General features: G+C 34.5%; 1 protein-coding gene across 2 annotated transcripts in view; it reads left to right on the top strand.

Moving 5' to 3' along the window:
- Nucleotides 1-13,681, top strand: part of pths (probable ATP-dependent RNA helicase DDX47) — a 45,474-nt gene that overhangs the window by 20,837 nt on the left and 10,956 nt on the right. For both annotated transcript variants that reach the window (XM_089106238.1, XM_089106237.1), the window contains exons 4-6: nucleotides 4,746-4,978; nucleotides 7,009-7,179; nucleotides 10,621-10,844. In XM_089106238.1, the coding sequence (XP_088962364.1) occupies nucleotides 4,746-4,978; nucleotides 7,009-7,179; nucleotides 10,621-10,844 (628 nt within the window). The remainder of the gene's footprint in view (nucleotides 1-4,745; nucleotides 4,979-7,008; nucleotides 7,180-10,620; nucleotides 10,845-13,681) is intronic.

The following is a 13,681-nucleotide window of genomic DNA, read 5'->3' as shown; positions in this document are numbered from 1 at the left end:
GTCTTTTTATAATGAAAGGTAGCAAGCCTTTCGCCCAACGTTAAGGTAGCTGGAATTGAGCACCAGGTCCTGGTTTGCCAAACAGAGCATTATTCTACTGTGCTTCCGTAAACTAGAGGGTGGAGGGGGGGGAGGAGACTGTTTTTTCACTAATAGAAGTTAGTAGTTTTTGGAAACACATGTTAGTGCTTCTATTGGCAAAAAAATTGTTGTTCTTTTCTTGGGAGCAAACGTTTGTGTATGTTATTTTTAAGTTGTGTCTATTTTTCCATTTTTGTATTTCTGTTTTTTTTTGGGAAACAAGTTTTTTCAGAAATAAAATTTTGTGATTTTTTCAGTCTGTTGACACCTTGTCTTTTTCCAGTCTCTTTTGTCTCTCTTTTTTATGCTTGTAACCCCCTCTCTCTCTCTCTCTCTCTCTCTCTCTTACGGTTGCTGTAAGCTATTCGGACCTAAATGATTGCTTTTGTTTCAATTAACCAATTTATCCTGATAAAATTGTTGCAAAATTCGTGACAACTGTAACGTTAACACCCCAGAAACTCATATTGTGAAAGATGATGTGTGAGAGAGAGAGAGAGAGAGAGAGAGAGAGAGAGAGAGAGAGAGAGAGAGAGAGAGAGAGAGAGAGAGAGAGAGAGAGAGAGAGAGAGAGAGAGAGAGAGAGAGAGAGAGAGCGAGAGAGACAGAAAAAGAAAGAGAGAGAAAGAAAGAAAGAGACTCAGAGAAAGGAGGAAAATTATTGGATGAAAGGAAAAAGATGATAAAGCAACAAACTCACGAAATAATAGAACCAAATAATTTGTGGGGAAAAGTAAAATAAATCCAAAAAAGTCGCAAAGGAAGTTCTGTACAACAAAAAATATAACAACCCAAGACAAAAATCTCGATTAATAGTGGCTCGTTTCAATCTTTTCACCCTCCCCCCCCCCAAAAAAAAAACCTCCACAAGTGAGAAAATTAGGGTTTGAAAATTTAATGTTTTGGTGCTAGACTCCACCCATCTCCGTAGGGTAAAATCGTCTGGTCACATTTCTCTCCTAAGGATTAGACCATTTTGCACTATAAAAATAATGATTTCCAAATTTTAGGGGATCTATAGTCCCTAAATCCCTTTTGTTTCTGCCAATTTCTCGTTTCTTTGCTTATTGATTTATAGTTAAAAGAAGAAGAAGAAAAAAATCAAGAAGCTTCACAAATTCTTGGTTCAATGATTTCCTTTTCCACGAATTTTTTCATGCTAAGATTATTAGCACCTAAAAAGATGTATATGAAAGTTTAAGATGGTTAGACCTTGATCTAAGATGGTTAGATCTTAATATGGCTAGATGGTTTTACGGATGAAAGGCAGCCATAAATCATACATCTTCGCAATCTGGCTGAGGCCAACTGAAAAGAGGGACCTTGTTGAATGAATTAGAAAACGCCATAAGTGAACACTTAAATGGTGAAGGAACTTCATGAGAAGAAATGACGCTGTGAAGGGAAAGGGGGGGGGGGAGCACAAGGGCAGTTGTATCGGGCTCTGGTGGCTTAGTGCGACAATGAGTTGTCATTAGTAGTAACAGTAGTAGAACATGTAAAATCGTAAAAAAAATATGTACAGAAGTTTGGATAGGCGACCTTATTTTTTGCCCTTGTCGTCTTTTCTTTATTGAGAACGTCGTGCTGTTGTTATGCTTTCAGTTGTTACAAACTGTTACAATTGTTACAAAAGTCGTTACAATACACAGAGAATTTTGTACATATTAAATTGATTTCAAGTTGCTAAGAGTGTAAAAATTTTTGTTACACAATTTTTGCTGTAAAATAGTATTGGAATTGGTATATATGATTTATTTATTAATCACAGAAGACTAGTCACTGAAATAAACTTATGTGCATTGCAGAGTAGTTAATGCAGAAACGCACCGTCGAAAAAAATGAATGTAGATGACCCTCCTGGTTGCCATACATTCAAAAGAAGGTGGTTCAGTTTTAGGTACCGATACAAGTTTTTGGAATTGGAACTGGCACTTAATGTCGTGACCTAAAATTCTGGAAGTTATTTTTCACGATTTGCTCCGCTTGAATTGCAAACAGAAATCCAGCAATGAAATAGATAAAAAAACGAATCGCACACAAGTGCAAGGGCACCAATTCTTGAAAAGGTTTGAAAGGGCGAGAACTTCTTGTTTAATAAAAGAAAATTAAGATACCTGCAGACATTTTTTTCAAGATTTAAAAGATTTTTTTTTCATTTTTCTTAGTAACAATACTAAAAAACAGCAATTTCAAATCTAGGACGGGAGGTAACCCCAAAATGACACTCCAATGCACTAAAAAATAATTAAATATTTGTAACAGCAGACCAGTTTATTGATAAATACAATCTTCTAGTTAAAGCTGTGGAAAAAAACAGATTCAGTTTACTGTTGCTATGGAAGGAGCCATAGCTGATATCTGCAGTTTCAGAAATCTTTGGAGCAACTCCATTTTCGACATTTTTTAGGAACCCTCGTGTCAAAGCACTTGATAGGTTCTTAGTTTTGTAGACTCAAAAGGATATTTCTTGAATGTAAGGACAAATGCACAAAAAGATAAACCACATTTTTTTTTTTGTGTGAGAGGATCTTTCCATGGAGGAAGTTTTCATGGGGGAAGGGACATTACTATGAAGGGGCTGCCAGATTTCCCAGTATTATTTAAAAAAAAGGTCATAAATTAAATTAAAAAAACAAGTTATTCAACTGAAAGTAAGGAGCAACATAAAAAATTAAAACGAACAGTAACTATTACGTATGTGATTGGGTTCGCCCCCTAGTCAATACATCGCTCTTTAAGCCAAAGATTTTTTAGGAATTTCATAAGAGCTGTTTATTCTAATTAACGGCCTTTTTGATTGAGGGGTCATTTTTAAAGAATTGGAACAAAATTTGAACTTTAGCGTAAAGAGCGAGATATTGACTAAGGGGTGAACTCCCTAACATACGATATGAATAAAGAAGTTCGTTACGTAAGTTAATTCGTAAGTTGTGTACATTTATTACTAATAAAAACGTTCGTAAATAAAATTAAACAACTTTCGAGAAAGCCATTTAACCAAATAAAAGTAAAATTAATATGCAAATTATGTTTTAAATGTTGATGTACAGTGAATAATTTCTTAGACCACACTGCTTTTCCATTTACAAAAAATTAAACAAGAAAAACGGGTTTTAATTTCTATAAAGCAGTGAATACAACACATTGAAACACAAATACTCCGAATATTTCGGCCCCACATCCGGGAGCCTTTCTCAACGGAAAAAAAGAAAAAATTCTTACATAGACATAAAAAACATACTAAACAAAACAAAAGAAAAAATATAAATAAATAGGAAAAGAAAACTTACATATTAAATAAACAAACTCCATTCACTGCCGTATACAATCGAATGCTTATATTGACACACCTTCTCATAGAATATAAATTGACATATATCAAAAAATAAGAATATATTTATACTTAAACTAAAACAAAAAAGGTCAGCTAACCCCGGGCCCATAACCCCTAAATAGATCTCACAGGTTCATCACCCAATGTTTGAATTATAAATTGAACAGATTCAGTTTATATTCTGCTTTATAGAAATTATAAATTGAACAGATTTATCTGTTCAATTTATAATTCAAACATTGGGTGATGAACCTGTGAGATCTATTTAGGGGTTATGGGCCGGGGGTTAGTTGACCTTTTTTGGTTTAGTTCAAGTATAAATATATTCTCTTTTTTTGATAGATGTCAATTTATATTCTGTGAGAAGGTGCGTCAATATAAGCATTCGATTGTATATGGCATTGAATGGAGTTTGTTTATTTAATATGTGAGTTTTCTTTTCCTCTTCATTTATATTTTTCCTTATGTTTGTTTAGTATTTTTTTTATGTTTATGTAAGATTTTTTTTTTTTCCGTTGAGAAAGGCTCCCGGATGTGGGGCCGAAATATTCGGAGTATTTGTGTTTAATTAAATGTGTTGTATTCACTGCTTTATAGAAATTAAAACCCGTTTTTCTTGTTTAATTTTTTGTTGATGTACAGTGAGCCAAAATCAAAACCTGTATTAATTCAAAAACGTTCAAAAATTAAAAAAAAACAACAAGTTTCTTTAACTGAGAGTAAGGAGCGACATTAAAACTTAAAACGAACAGAGATTAATCCGTATATGAAAGGGGCTGCCCCTCCTCAACGCCTCGCTCTTTACGCTAAAGTTAGACTCTTTCTCACAACTCTATCTTTTAAAACAATAAAAAGCTTAAGCGTAAAGAGCGAGGCGTTGAAGAGGAGGCATCCCCTTTCATATACGGAATAAGGACGATTTGTAAGTAAGGGCGAACCCCTTCATATACCTAACAATTTCTGTTCGTTTTAAGTTCTAATGTTGCTCCTTACTTTCAGTTGAAAAAACTCGGTTTTTTTTATTTAATACAGCTAGTAGTACCCAATTATATTAAACGATGCTATCAAACTTAACGATGCTATCAAACTGAAAACTTGGATATATACTTTTGTGTTTGACCTGAAACGGTTTTGTGGTATCAAAACATGGAAGGTGATCGGATTGATTCCTTTTGTTAATCACCAAACCAAAAACAGAAATCAAATCTTTTGAAGTCACTCGCGTAGCTGGATCTCGAGTGCCTCAATGACCTACTGGCTTATAACGTGAAACAAGCAAAATCAGTAAGTTGTAATACTGAATCGCCAATGTAATTTTTTATTTCAGGTACAAGTATTGGTGTAAAGACTGTTGTGATAGTTGGTGGTATGGATATGGTACAACAAGGTTTGACGTTGGCAAAGAAACCTCATATAATTATTGCTACACCTGGACGTCTAGTGGATCATTTGGAGAACACAAAGGGTTTTAGCCTGAGAACTTTAAAATATTTGATTATGGATGAAGCAGATAGAATTCTTAATTCAGATTTCGAGCTAGAGCTTGATAAAATATTAAAGGTAGATGGCCTAGAGTTAGCCCTGAGTTTGGTTTCAGCTCACATTGTTCCTGTAAGATGGAATTTAGTATATAAAAATGAGATAGAAAGATTTTGCCTTCGATTTTATAGACTCCGGCTCCTGTCGGTATTTCGTATTTTCATGTAATGTCGCAAGTACAAATTAGAGTGGCTTGTGGAAGAGGAAAGGTGAACAACCTTCTTAGTTCAGAAGTGCAAACCTAACAGTTAAAAAAGTAAATTAAAAACGTAAAAAATAACCCATTTAGCCTAGAGTGTAAAATCTAGCCTATTATTAGCCTAAGCTAGCCTAGAGTGCAAAATTGGATTTTATGGAGGATTCAATAGTGAAAATTCGCCAAAACGTAAGTCCCTAAGTTAGAACACTGCAGTCGCACCTCTTTTGATTGTTTGTCTTTTTAATATCCTTTAAGACAGCTTTAGTTTTGACTTGAGGTCAAAAGTAAAGATTTATTTATGTTTTATTTACCTGGGAATAGCACAATAGACATTTTGACGTTTTTTTTTTTACTTTTATTTGAACTTTGTATAGATTTTTGGCCATTTCAATTTTTTTTTTTACTAGTTTTTGAGTAAGTTCTCAAGTGATTACAAAAAAGTGAACGAGTGTGCCCACCTTCTCCCAAGGGAAGGAGGAGCAGTTGATGCTACCCTTTGAAGAATTAAGCGTTGTTTTGTCTGTTTGTGTTTTTGGCGAAAAAACATTTTCTCCTCCTCTTCCCGTGGTGGTCCGACTATGTCCGGACACATAAATCCACCTAAAACTAGGACACTATCTTTTACCTTGCATAAATTTTGGCCGAGATCCGGCGTCCCCTTCTTGTAGGAGGGTTGAACACAAGAATTTATGGACCCCCTCACCCTTTCTTCTATCGAATACGGCTCAAAAGGTTCAGTTTTTGGGAATTACATAGAAATCGAATGTCTCGTAAACTACCTAAAATCAGAATTCGGAATTTCGGCATTGACTTTCCCGAATTTTTTTCTTTTAAATTTGGAAGAAATACAGGGTTTTGTTCCATGCTGTACAGGGGTTGACTTATATGGCCCCTAGGTGTTTATTTTCAGATTAGAGTTTTGAATTTATGTTCAGATAAGAGTTTTTTGTTTTTTTGCTTTTTTATAGTTAGTATTTATCAGGCTCGAAAACTTATTTTTTCTTGATAATGTCATGAAATTTGCAAACATAGGATAAACTTTTCCCTTTTGTTTTACTCCGTAGCGGACAAACAATTTTCAATTTTTATTTTTACTGTTTTCGAGTTTTGTATGTTTTACTTTCGATGATGTCATTTTCATTCTCGTCGAAATGTTGAAAATGTTTTAATTTCTGGGTATTAGTTGGTTTCTTAATATTGTGGATATATTGTAATTTCTATACAATAATAGTTTTTCGGGTATTGTGAAAATGTTACAATAGTGTTTTGTGCTTGGTGGCTCACTAAGAAAACGTATCTATAGGCACACATCGGCTATACCATTAAGGACAGAAGAGGAAGGCTATATGGTGTTTCCTGTGGATGGACCTCAGTATAAAAGCATATTTTTAGAACTCTGTGTTTTGTTTATTTTATGCCAAACACAGGTCCTTCAATAGCCAGTAAAAGATCCGCAACAGCTTGTGTTGAACTGCCCACATACTTGTCTTGAAAGCCACTCGTTCGTTGTGAATTTCTTCCGCATTTATGATTTTTTTTTTTTTTTTTTGTCTTATAAAATGACTCCCTGATGAAACGTATCTAATGCTAAACACCAGTTAGACCCTTAAGGAGTGTGGGTTCTATAACTCTTAAGCTCTTTACTGTGAAGGGGAGAGGGTTTCGAGTACATTTTTTGGCCTAACTGTATTTTTTTTTTATATCAACACTGGGAGTTGGCAAGCCTGCCAATAGCCAGCATAAAGATGCTAAAACGTGTGTTCAGCTGCTCACATACCTATCTCAAATGCAGCTTTTTGTTTTTTAATTCCTTACCTGTTTTCATAACTTATAAATTTGTGTTTAATCTAAGGTTATTCCGAAAGAAAGAAGAACCATGTTATTTTCTGCAACCATGACAAGTAAAGTACAGAAACTTCAAAGAGCATCCTTGGTGGACCCAGTTAAAGTGGAAGTCTCCTCCAAATACCAAACAGTTGAAAAACTCCAGCAATCCTATCTTTTCATTCCACTGAAGTTCAAGGTTCGTTTTTTTTGTTCTTTCTTCTTCTATCTTCTTTTTCTTCCTTCTTTGTTTTCATAATTTCTTCACAATCGCCATACTACAAGAAGGTGCGTGGGTAACATTGTCGCACTTGTCCGACAGTCATACTTTTAGGTAAAACGAGAATTACACTTTATAATATAGCACCAATTACTATGAATTTCATTCATAACCTTTTTAGTTGAACAATGTTCAACGTTCATGCATAAAATATGCGATTGATCATCCACAGTTAAGAATTAAGGCATAATTGTTTGAAAATACAAAATATGGAACCTTGGAACAGCAGTTATACTATTCATAAGTTACAAATACATGGTATTAATACATAGTGTTATACAAATACATAGTATTAGATACAAATAAATAGTATTAGTTGGCAATTATTGGGAGTAGATTAGTGGGAATAGAAAGCTTTTAAAAGTTTGTTTGCTATTTCAGTCTCCACTTCCATAGTACAAATGTGATAAAGAAAACATGTCATTTATAAAGCTTTGCTTCTTTATCGGCAGTTGTGATTATAATGCGACTCGGACATAACACTTTTTTGTTTACTATGGGGCTTCTTTTCCCTTTAATCGTTTTGGTTTTAAGCACAGTTACCATGACATGGCAGAAGATGCCTAACCTTTTTTAAGTTTGGTTCGTCTAAGACTGAGAAGTTTATTATCTCCAATATTGTTTCGTCGATATATTAATGATATCCAGAGTTTTTAGAAATGAAGTAGATACCCACAATGCGCTAGAGCATAATGGCCCTGTATCTTCTAGTATTTTCTGAAGCCTTTTTTCTAAATAAGCAGAGAAATAGCAAATGATAACTAACTTAACAATAGTAGAAGCTAAAACTTAATATTGTGAAATCTGAAACGTCAATCTTCCAGCGTAATCAAATAGTTCATGGTAACGAACTTGTAAGTAAGAAATGACTTGACCCAATTGTAACCGAAACTCTAAAAAAAATATTTGATAACAATAGATACATCAAAAGAATTGGCATTTAATACTGACTCCAAATATATAAAATTCATGAATTTCAATGTTACCCATTAAAAGCTAGGGACTGGATAATTTTTTTCTGATTTTTGGAAAAGAGGGGAAACACCTCCAAAACTTCAAGTGATCTTAATGAAAATCACACCATCATATCCAGCTTGGCAGAAAACCTTGTTGAAGAGGTTTCAAGCTCCTATCTACAAAATTATGGAATTTTGTATTTTTTGCCAGAAGAAATATCACGGGTGCGTGTTTATTTATTTATCTTTTTACATTTTTGTTGTCCCCAGAGGTAATCTCATCATTCCAATGGCTCGTTTGAACAGAATTTAAAGTTCTCTTGCCCTTTCCAAGTGACCAAAAAGATTGGAGGGTAACTAGACCTCCCTCCTCCCTTGCGGTCCTTTTTCTTCCAAGTGCATCTGATCAAAATTTTTATATTATATAAAATAATAGCCATTTGGTTCAGAATAATTGAAGGATCCAATAAGAATGCCTCTAGAAATAGTAGGAAGACCTTCCCCCTTACAGTCCATGGAGGAAGAGCTTTAAGTTATGTAATACGCCCATTGTCTACATATAGTATTTGTTATTGGGGAATATATGGAAACTTATTTGGGTGAAATTGTTCACTAGAGGGATTTCCCTCGGGCAGAATCTTCCACGAGGTTTATTTTAGAGGGAAAGTTTCCAGGTGACATTCTGCGCGGGGGGATTTGCCGGAGTTCATGTACGGAATTCTTTTTATTTGTCTTATTTTCTCCTTGGCAGATCAATTTACATGTCTAGGGAATGTTCTAGGGGCATTGTCCAAGAGAAATTTTCAATGGGAAGTGAACTATCTGAGGGATTCTTCTGTGGATGAATTTCCAGAGAGAGGAACTTTTCAGAAGGGAATTTCTTGCGAAAGGAACTTTTTATGAGGGAGGGATTTTCTTGGGAAATTTTCGATGGAAGGAGGAAATTCGATAGAAAAAAAATCCGAAATTAAAAAAAAAAAAAAACAAGTTTTACTACTGAAAGTAAGGAGCAATATTATAACTTAAAACGAAGAGAAATTTTTCCATATGTGACGAAGGTCTTCCTCAACTCCGTGTTCTTTGCGATTAAGTTGACTTTTTGTCACAAATCTTAGTAAAGACTGCTCAAACACAAGGCCCTTGAATTTGAGTGAGAAGTGTTTTCAAGACCCCTTTACCTTCATTAAGAGCAAGGGCTGAGGAATTGGCAACTCCCCGCCTAAACAGAATAAGTTCTGTTCGTTCTAAGTTTGAACGTCGCTCCTTACTTTCAGTTGAAACAATTTGTTTTTTTAATTTAATTCAAGTTACATGGTTAAAAGACGACTTGATAGAAAGGCTATATTTTATAGAACTGACATAAGAGTAGTCTCTGAAGTTAAATACTTATGATTCTACTTATATATAAATTTGGATCTTGCAGGAAAATACTATCTTCAATACAAAAATCTTCCTTGTGCTACATTATGGGACAGAGATATAGTGCTGTTAAATAGTTAAATAATGAGTCTATACGAATTATTTTTACCACTCTCCACCGATCTAGAAATGAATTTTGGCGGGAAAATTCTAGCTACCAATGTAATTGAAAATAAGTCTTCGTGATAAAGCCTAAGGGTACTGTCTCTTAAGACAGTCACCCAAATGATGAATTGTCAAATTCATTCAATCGCGATTTTTTTAAGGAGATGAATTCATTTTAATAAAATAAAAAAATATTTAGAATAAATCGTTTTAAACAGACCTCCCACGTCAAAATCTATACAGAGTTAAAGTACCAATAGATAAAGACAGATATATCTAATGCTTGATTAGATAATTCTACCCAAATGATGAATGTTTGGTTAGAAATTACTAATATTCAAGCTGAAACATCTCATTGGCCTTCAAAATACAGGATAAAAATAAATGTAATGTTAAAACTAACGAACTTAAATTATCCCTGTAACATCTAATTGCATTTAAAATTTTATCTAAATTGCTCTTACTTATATGACAGATGGTAAACTGTTAAGGGCTCCAAATAGGCATAGCTGATTTTCGAGAAAAAGTTTCCCGGCTTATTCAGGATCAAACAACTTTTTATTAAAGAGGCTCCAGGACATAGAAATCCAAAGTTATGGACCCAACACAAGCAATTTGCCGACAGTAATTTGGCAAAAGGTGTTGAAAATATCTTGAGACGGTCCTTAGTTAGACCTCCTACTGTATTTGTTGGGATTTTGATCCGACTGTGAGTAACGGCTTAACACTTGAGGGTAATTGTCGGTGGATTGGAATGAAAGCTAAGGGAATTTACCCACTCAGTCAGATTGGGCAAGACGGACTTCATTATTGTCTTTTCTTGTGCTAGATCATACTCCACTGTAGATATTATGTTTTTAAGGATTGGACTTTCTTTCAGGATTTATATCTGGTCTACTTGCTCAATGAGCTTGCTGGAAATTCATTCATGGTATTTTGCGCCACTTGTAATAACACAATGAGAACGGCCCTCATGCTTCGAAATTTGGGTTTCACTGCTGTACCCCTTCATGGTCAAATGTCCCAAAATAAACGACTGGGCGCGTTAAATAAATTCAAGGCTAAAAGTAGAGCCATAATTTTAGCTACTGATGTAGCTAGCAGGTAAGTTTCTTTTTTCTATTGGCCTAATAGCTTGCCTCATTTCTAGCATACATATTGACGCCTGAAAGATTTTTTTCTGTTTACAAGACAGAGCCACAATTAGACCCCGGTGCCGCGCCGATGAGGGAAGACTGGCGGGGCCAAAAACAGTGCGCCGCGCCGCCATTAAGATATCGGTGGCGAGCCGCCTACGCGATCAATGTTGACCGCAAACATTAAATTTTTCATCAATCTTTCTCAAATCACAGCTTAAATTTACAACAGATTCGAGCCTATTCATGAGCTCAAAACTTCACAAGTCGCTGGCTGGAAACTGGTCTTCTTCGTTTTTCATGAAGAGAAGTAGAAATCTGGTAGAAACGAAATGGCTGTGGCGTTGCAGAACCCGTTATGGCGTTATCACAAAATTCGTCAGTTATCTGAGTAAAAACTTTGAATATAAGTTTGAACTTATAAGCTTAATTTTTTCATAATGACCTTTGCCTATATCTGTTTCGTCACCTTTAAAACAGTTGAAATTGGCGACTTTGAGATTGATTGTTTTTTTTTTTGCTCTTTTGGATTACAAAGAAGCCATATTGTATTAAAAACTGGTTTTTAATAACAATAAAAAAAAAAATGGATTTTAAAGTTTTTTTTGGCTTTTTTATAGAATATATGTCATGTGGGCTACGGCTGAACTGCTGCTTTTTTATTGCTTTTGGCTGCTCTTTTGTATATTATTCTTTTTTTGGGGGGGGGGGATTCATTCCAAATTATAAAATGATAAATACCTAATATCAATCAAATTATAAACTGCATATAAAAGGAGTAAATTTATCAAATTGAAAAATACATAATTAACACTTCACATGAGAACACTTCAATTGCAATGAAACAAAAAACACTTAATGGTTTATTCGGTATGAAGAAAAATGAAGTGCCGGCTATTTTCTTTGGTAAAAAATAAAAAGCTCATCTGTTTTAAATGTAATTAAATGAAATAATGTGCAGACTGAAGTAGCTCCAAGAAGATGTTGAGGTTTTCTTCCTAGTTCGTAACTTTTAATCCAAGCAAAATGTTAGGAGACTTAGTATCAGTTTTTGAGCTTAAGCTTTGATTTCCAAATGCTCACAAAAATTACCAAATTCAAGAAAGTCACAACAATAAGTCACCTGTGGTCAAAATACTCAAAGACTCCTCGTTGATCCCCACCTATGCTCAAAGCTTCTGCTATGGTCATACCAATGGAAATCTCCAAAGAGTTTCTTTTTAAAATAGCTTTCATGCGTAGTTAGGGGTATTTAGCCTTCTTTACTTTTCTTCAAAGCTTTGAAAAAAGTGTTATAATATTCCAAATGTCACATTTGTTATATTTGTGAATGTTTTTGGCCATAATTAGTGGGGTGATCGATTTTTATAAACCACTGTAGATACGTAAGAACGTTGCAACATCTAGTACCCTGAGGTCATAAGACTGTCAAAGTCTCCTCCTTGAACCTCCCAAATTTAAAGCTTTTATTATGACCTGGGCTTTGAATGTAACTTGGGCACTGGACCAAGGGCGCCATTGTCACTCAAGTGCAACGTTAGGTGGGGATGTCGATGTCGCTTTCGTCACACCAATTCGTTTTAGTGTGAATCTGCAAAGTGCTGTATCAAGTATAACTCACGAAAATCTTGTTAAGTTTTGTCAACTTTTCAACTTTTTGTCATCCCTGCTTTCAATAAAAAAAAAAAATCGAGGTACTATCACTTAAATATAATAACTCCCTATGCCCCCCCCCCTCTGGATACCATTTTGATAGGATACCGTCTCTGCTTTAAATAAAAAAAATTTAACTTATTGGCATCCCTGCTAAAAAAATTGAGGTATTATCATTTAAATATGATAGCTCCCTACCGCCCCCATCCCCTCTCGATACTACCTTAATAGGTTGCCGTCTCTGCTTTAAATTAAAAAATTAACTTTTTGGTATCCCTGTTTTCAATCAAAAAAATGTCGAGATATTATCATTTAAATGTAATACTTCCCTACCCCCCCCCTCCCTCTGGATACCACCTTGATAGGATACCGTCTCAGCTTTACTTTAAAAAATAATTTACGTAATAATTAACTAGGTCACTATATGGTTCAAACAGACACGCAAAATAACGTTAAACAGCTTTGTGTTCCTTGAAAAAAAAAAAATTGAGGGTATAAGTAAAGGGGTACAAAGACAATATCAAAAATGTCGAAATTATTCAGATATACCTCAAATTATTGGAAAACTGAGTCATAGATTTGCCGTGGGATTCAATAAGATCCAAAGAATCTAATTAAAAGGGAGCACACACAAAAGCCAAGTTAGGCCAATAGCCTATGAGAAATCGCAAAATACCCAAGACAATGAACAAGTCCCAATGGGAAGCCCTGGGTCTATCAAAATATTTCAATGGTTTCCAAGGGAATTTGATATCATTTTCTTCCGTTTCACTTTCTTCCGTTTCCTTTCACTTTTAATGAAAAAAATAATTATCTTTTTGGCATCCCTGCTTTCAATGAAAAAAATGAGGTATTATCATTTAAAAATAATAGCCCCATATCCTCCCCCCCCCCTATTTGCCATAATTTACAATTTTTTTATAAATCATATTTTTGGGGTAACTTCCGTTTCAATCTTTAATTCCCCAACCTTGTACATAGCTTAGTCTATATCTAAATTGTGTCTCAATACAAGGTTGTTTTTTTTCGGAGGGGGGGGTAACTATTTTTCAGAAAGAAGATTATATTTTCTTTAATCTATCAGGCGCTCAACAATTGAGTATTAAATATTAAGAAAATCTTATCTAAAAACAGCAAAAGAAAAAAAAAATT

Source organism: Artemia sp. Qi Xiang Cuo, chromosome 20 (assembly GCF_049724085.1).
Source record: "Artemia sp. Qi Xiang Cuo chromosome 20, ASM4972408v1, whole genome shotgun sequence".
Classification (NCBI taxonomy): Eukaryota; Metazoa; Arthropoda; class Branchiopoda; order Anostraca; family Artemiidae; genus Artemia; species Artemia sp. Qi Xiang Cuo.
Note: the sequence above shows the minus strand (reverse complement) of the source record. Positions and strands in the feature narration are given on the sequence as shown.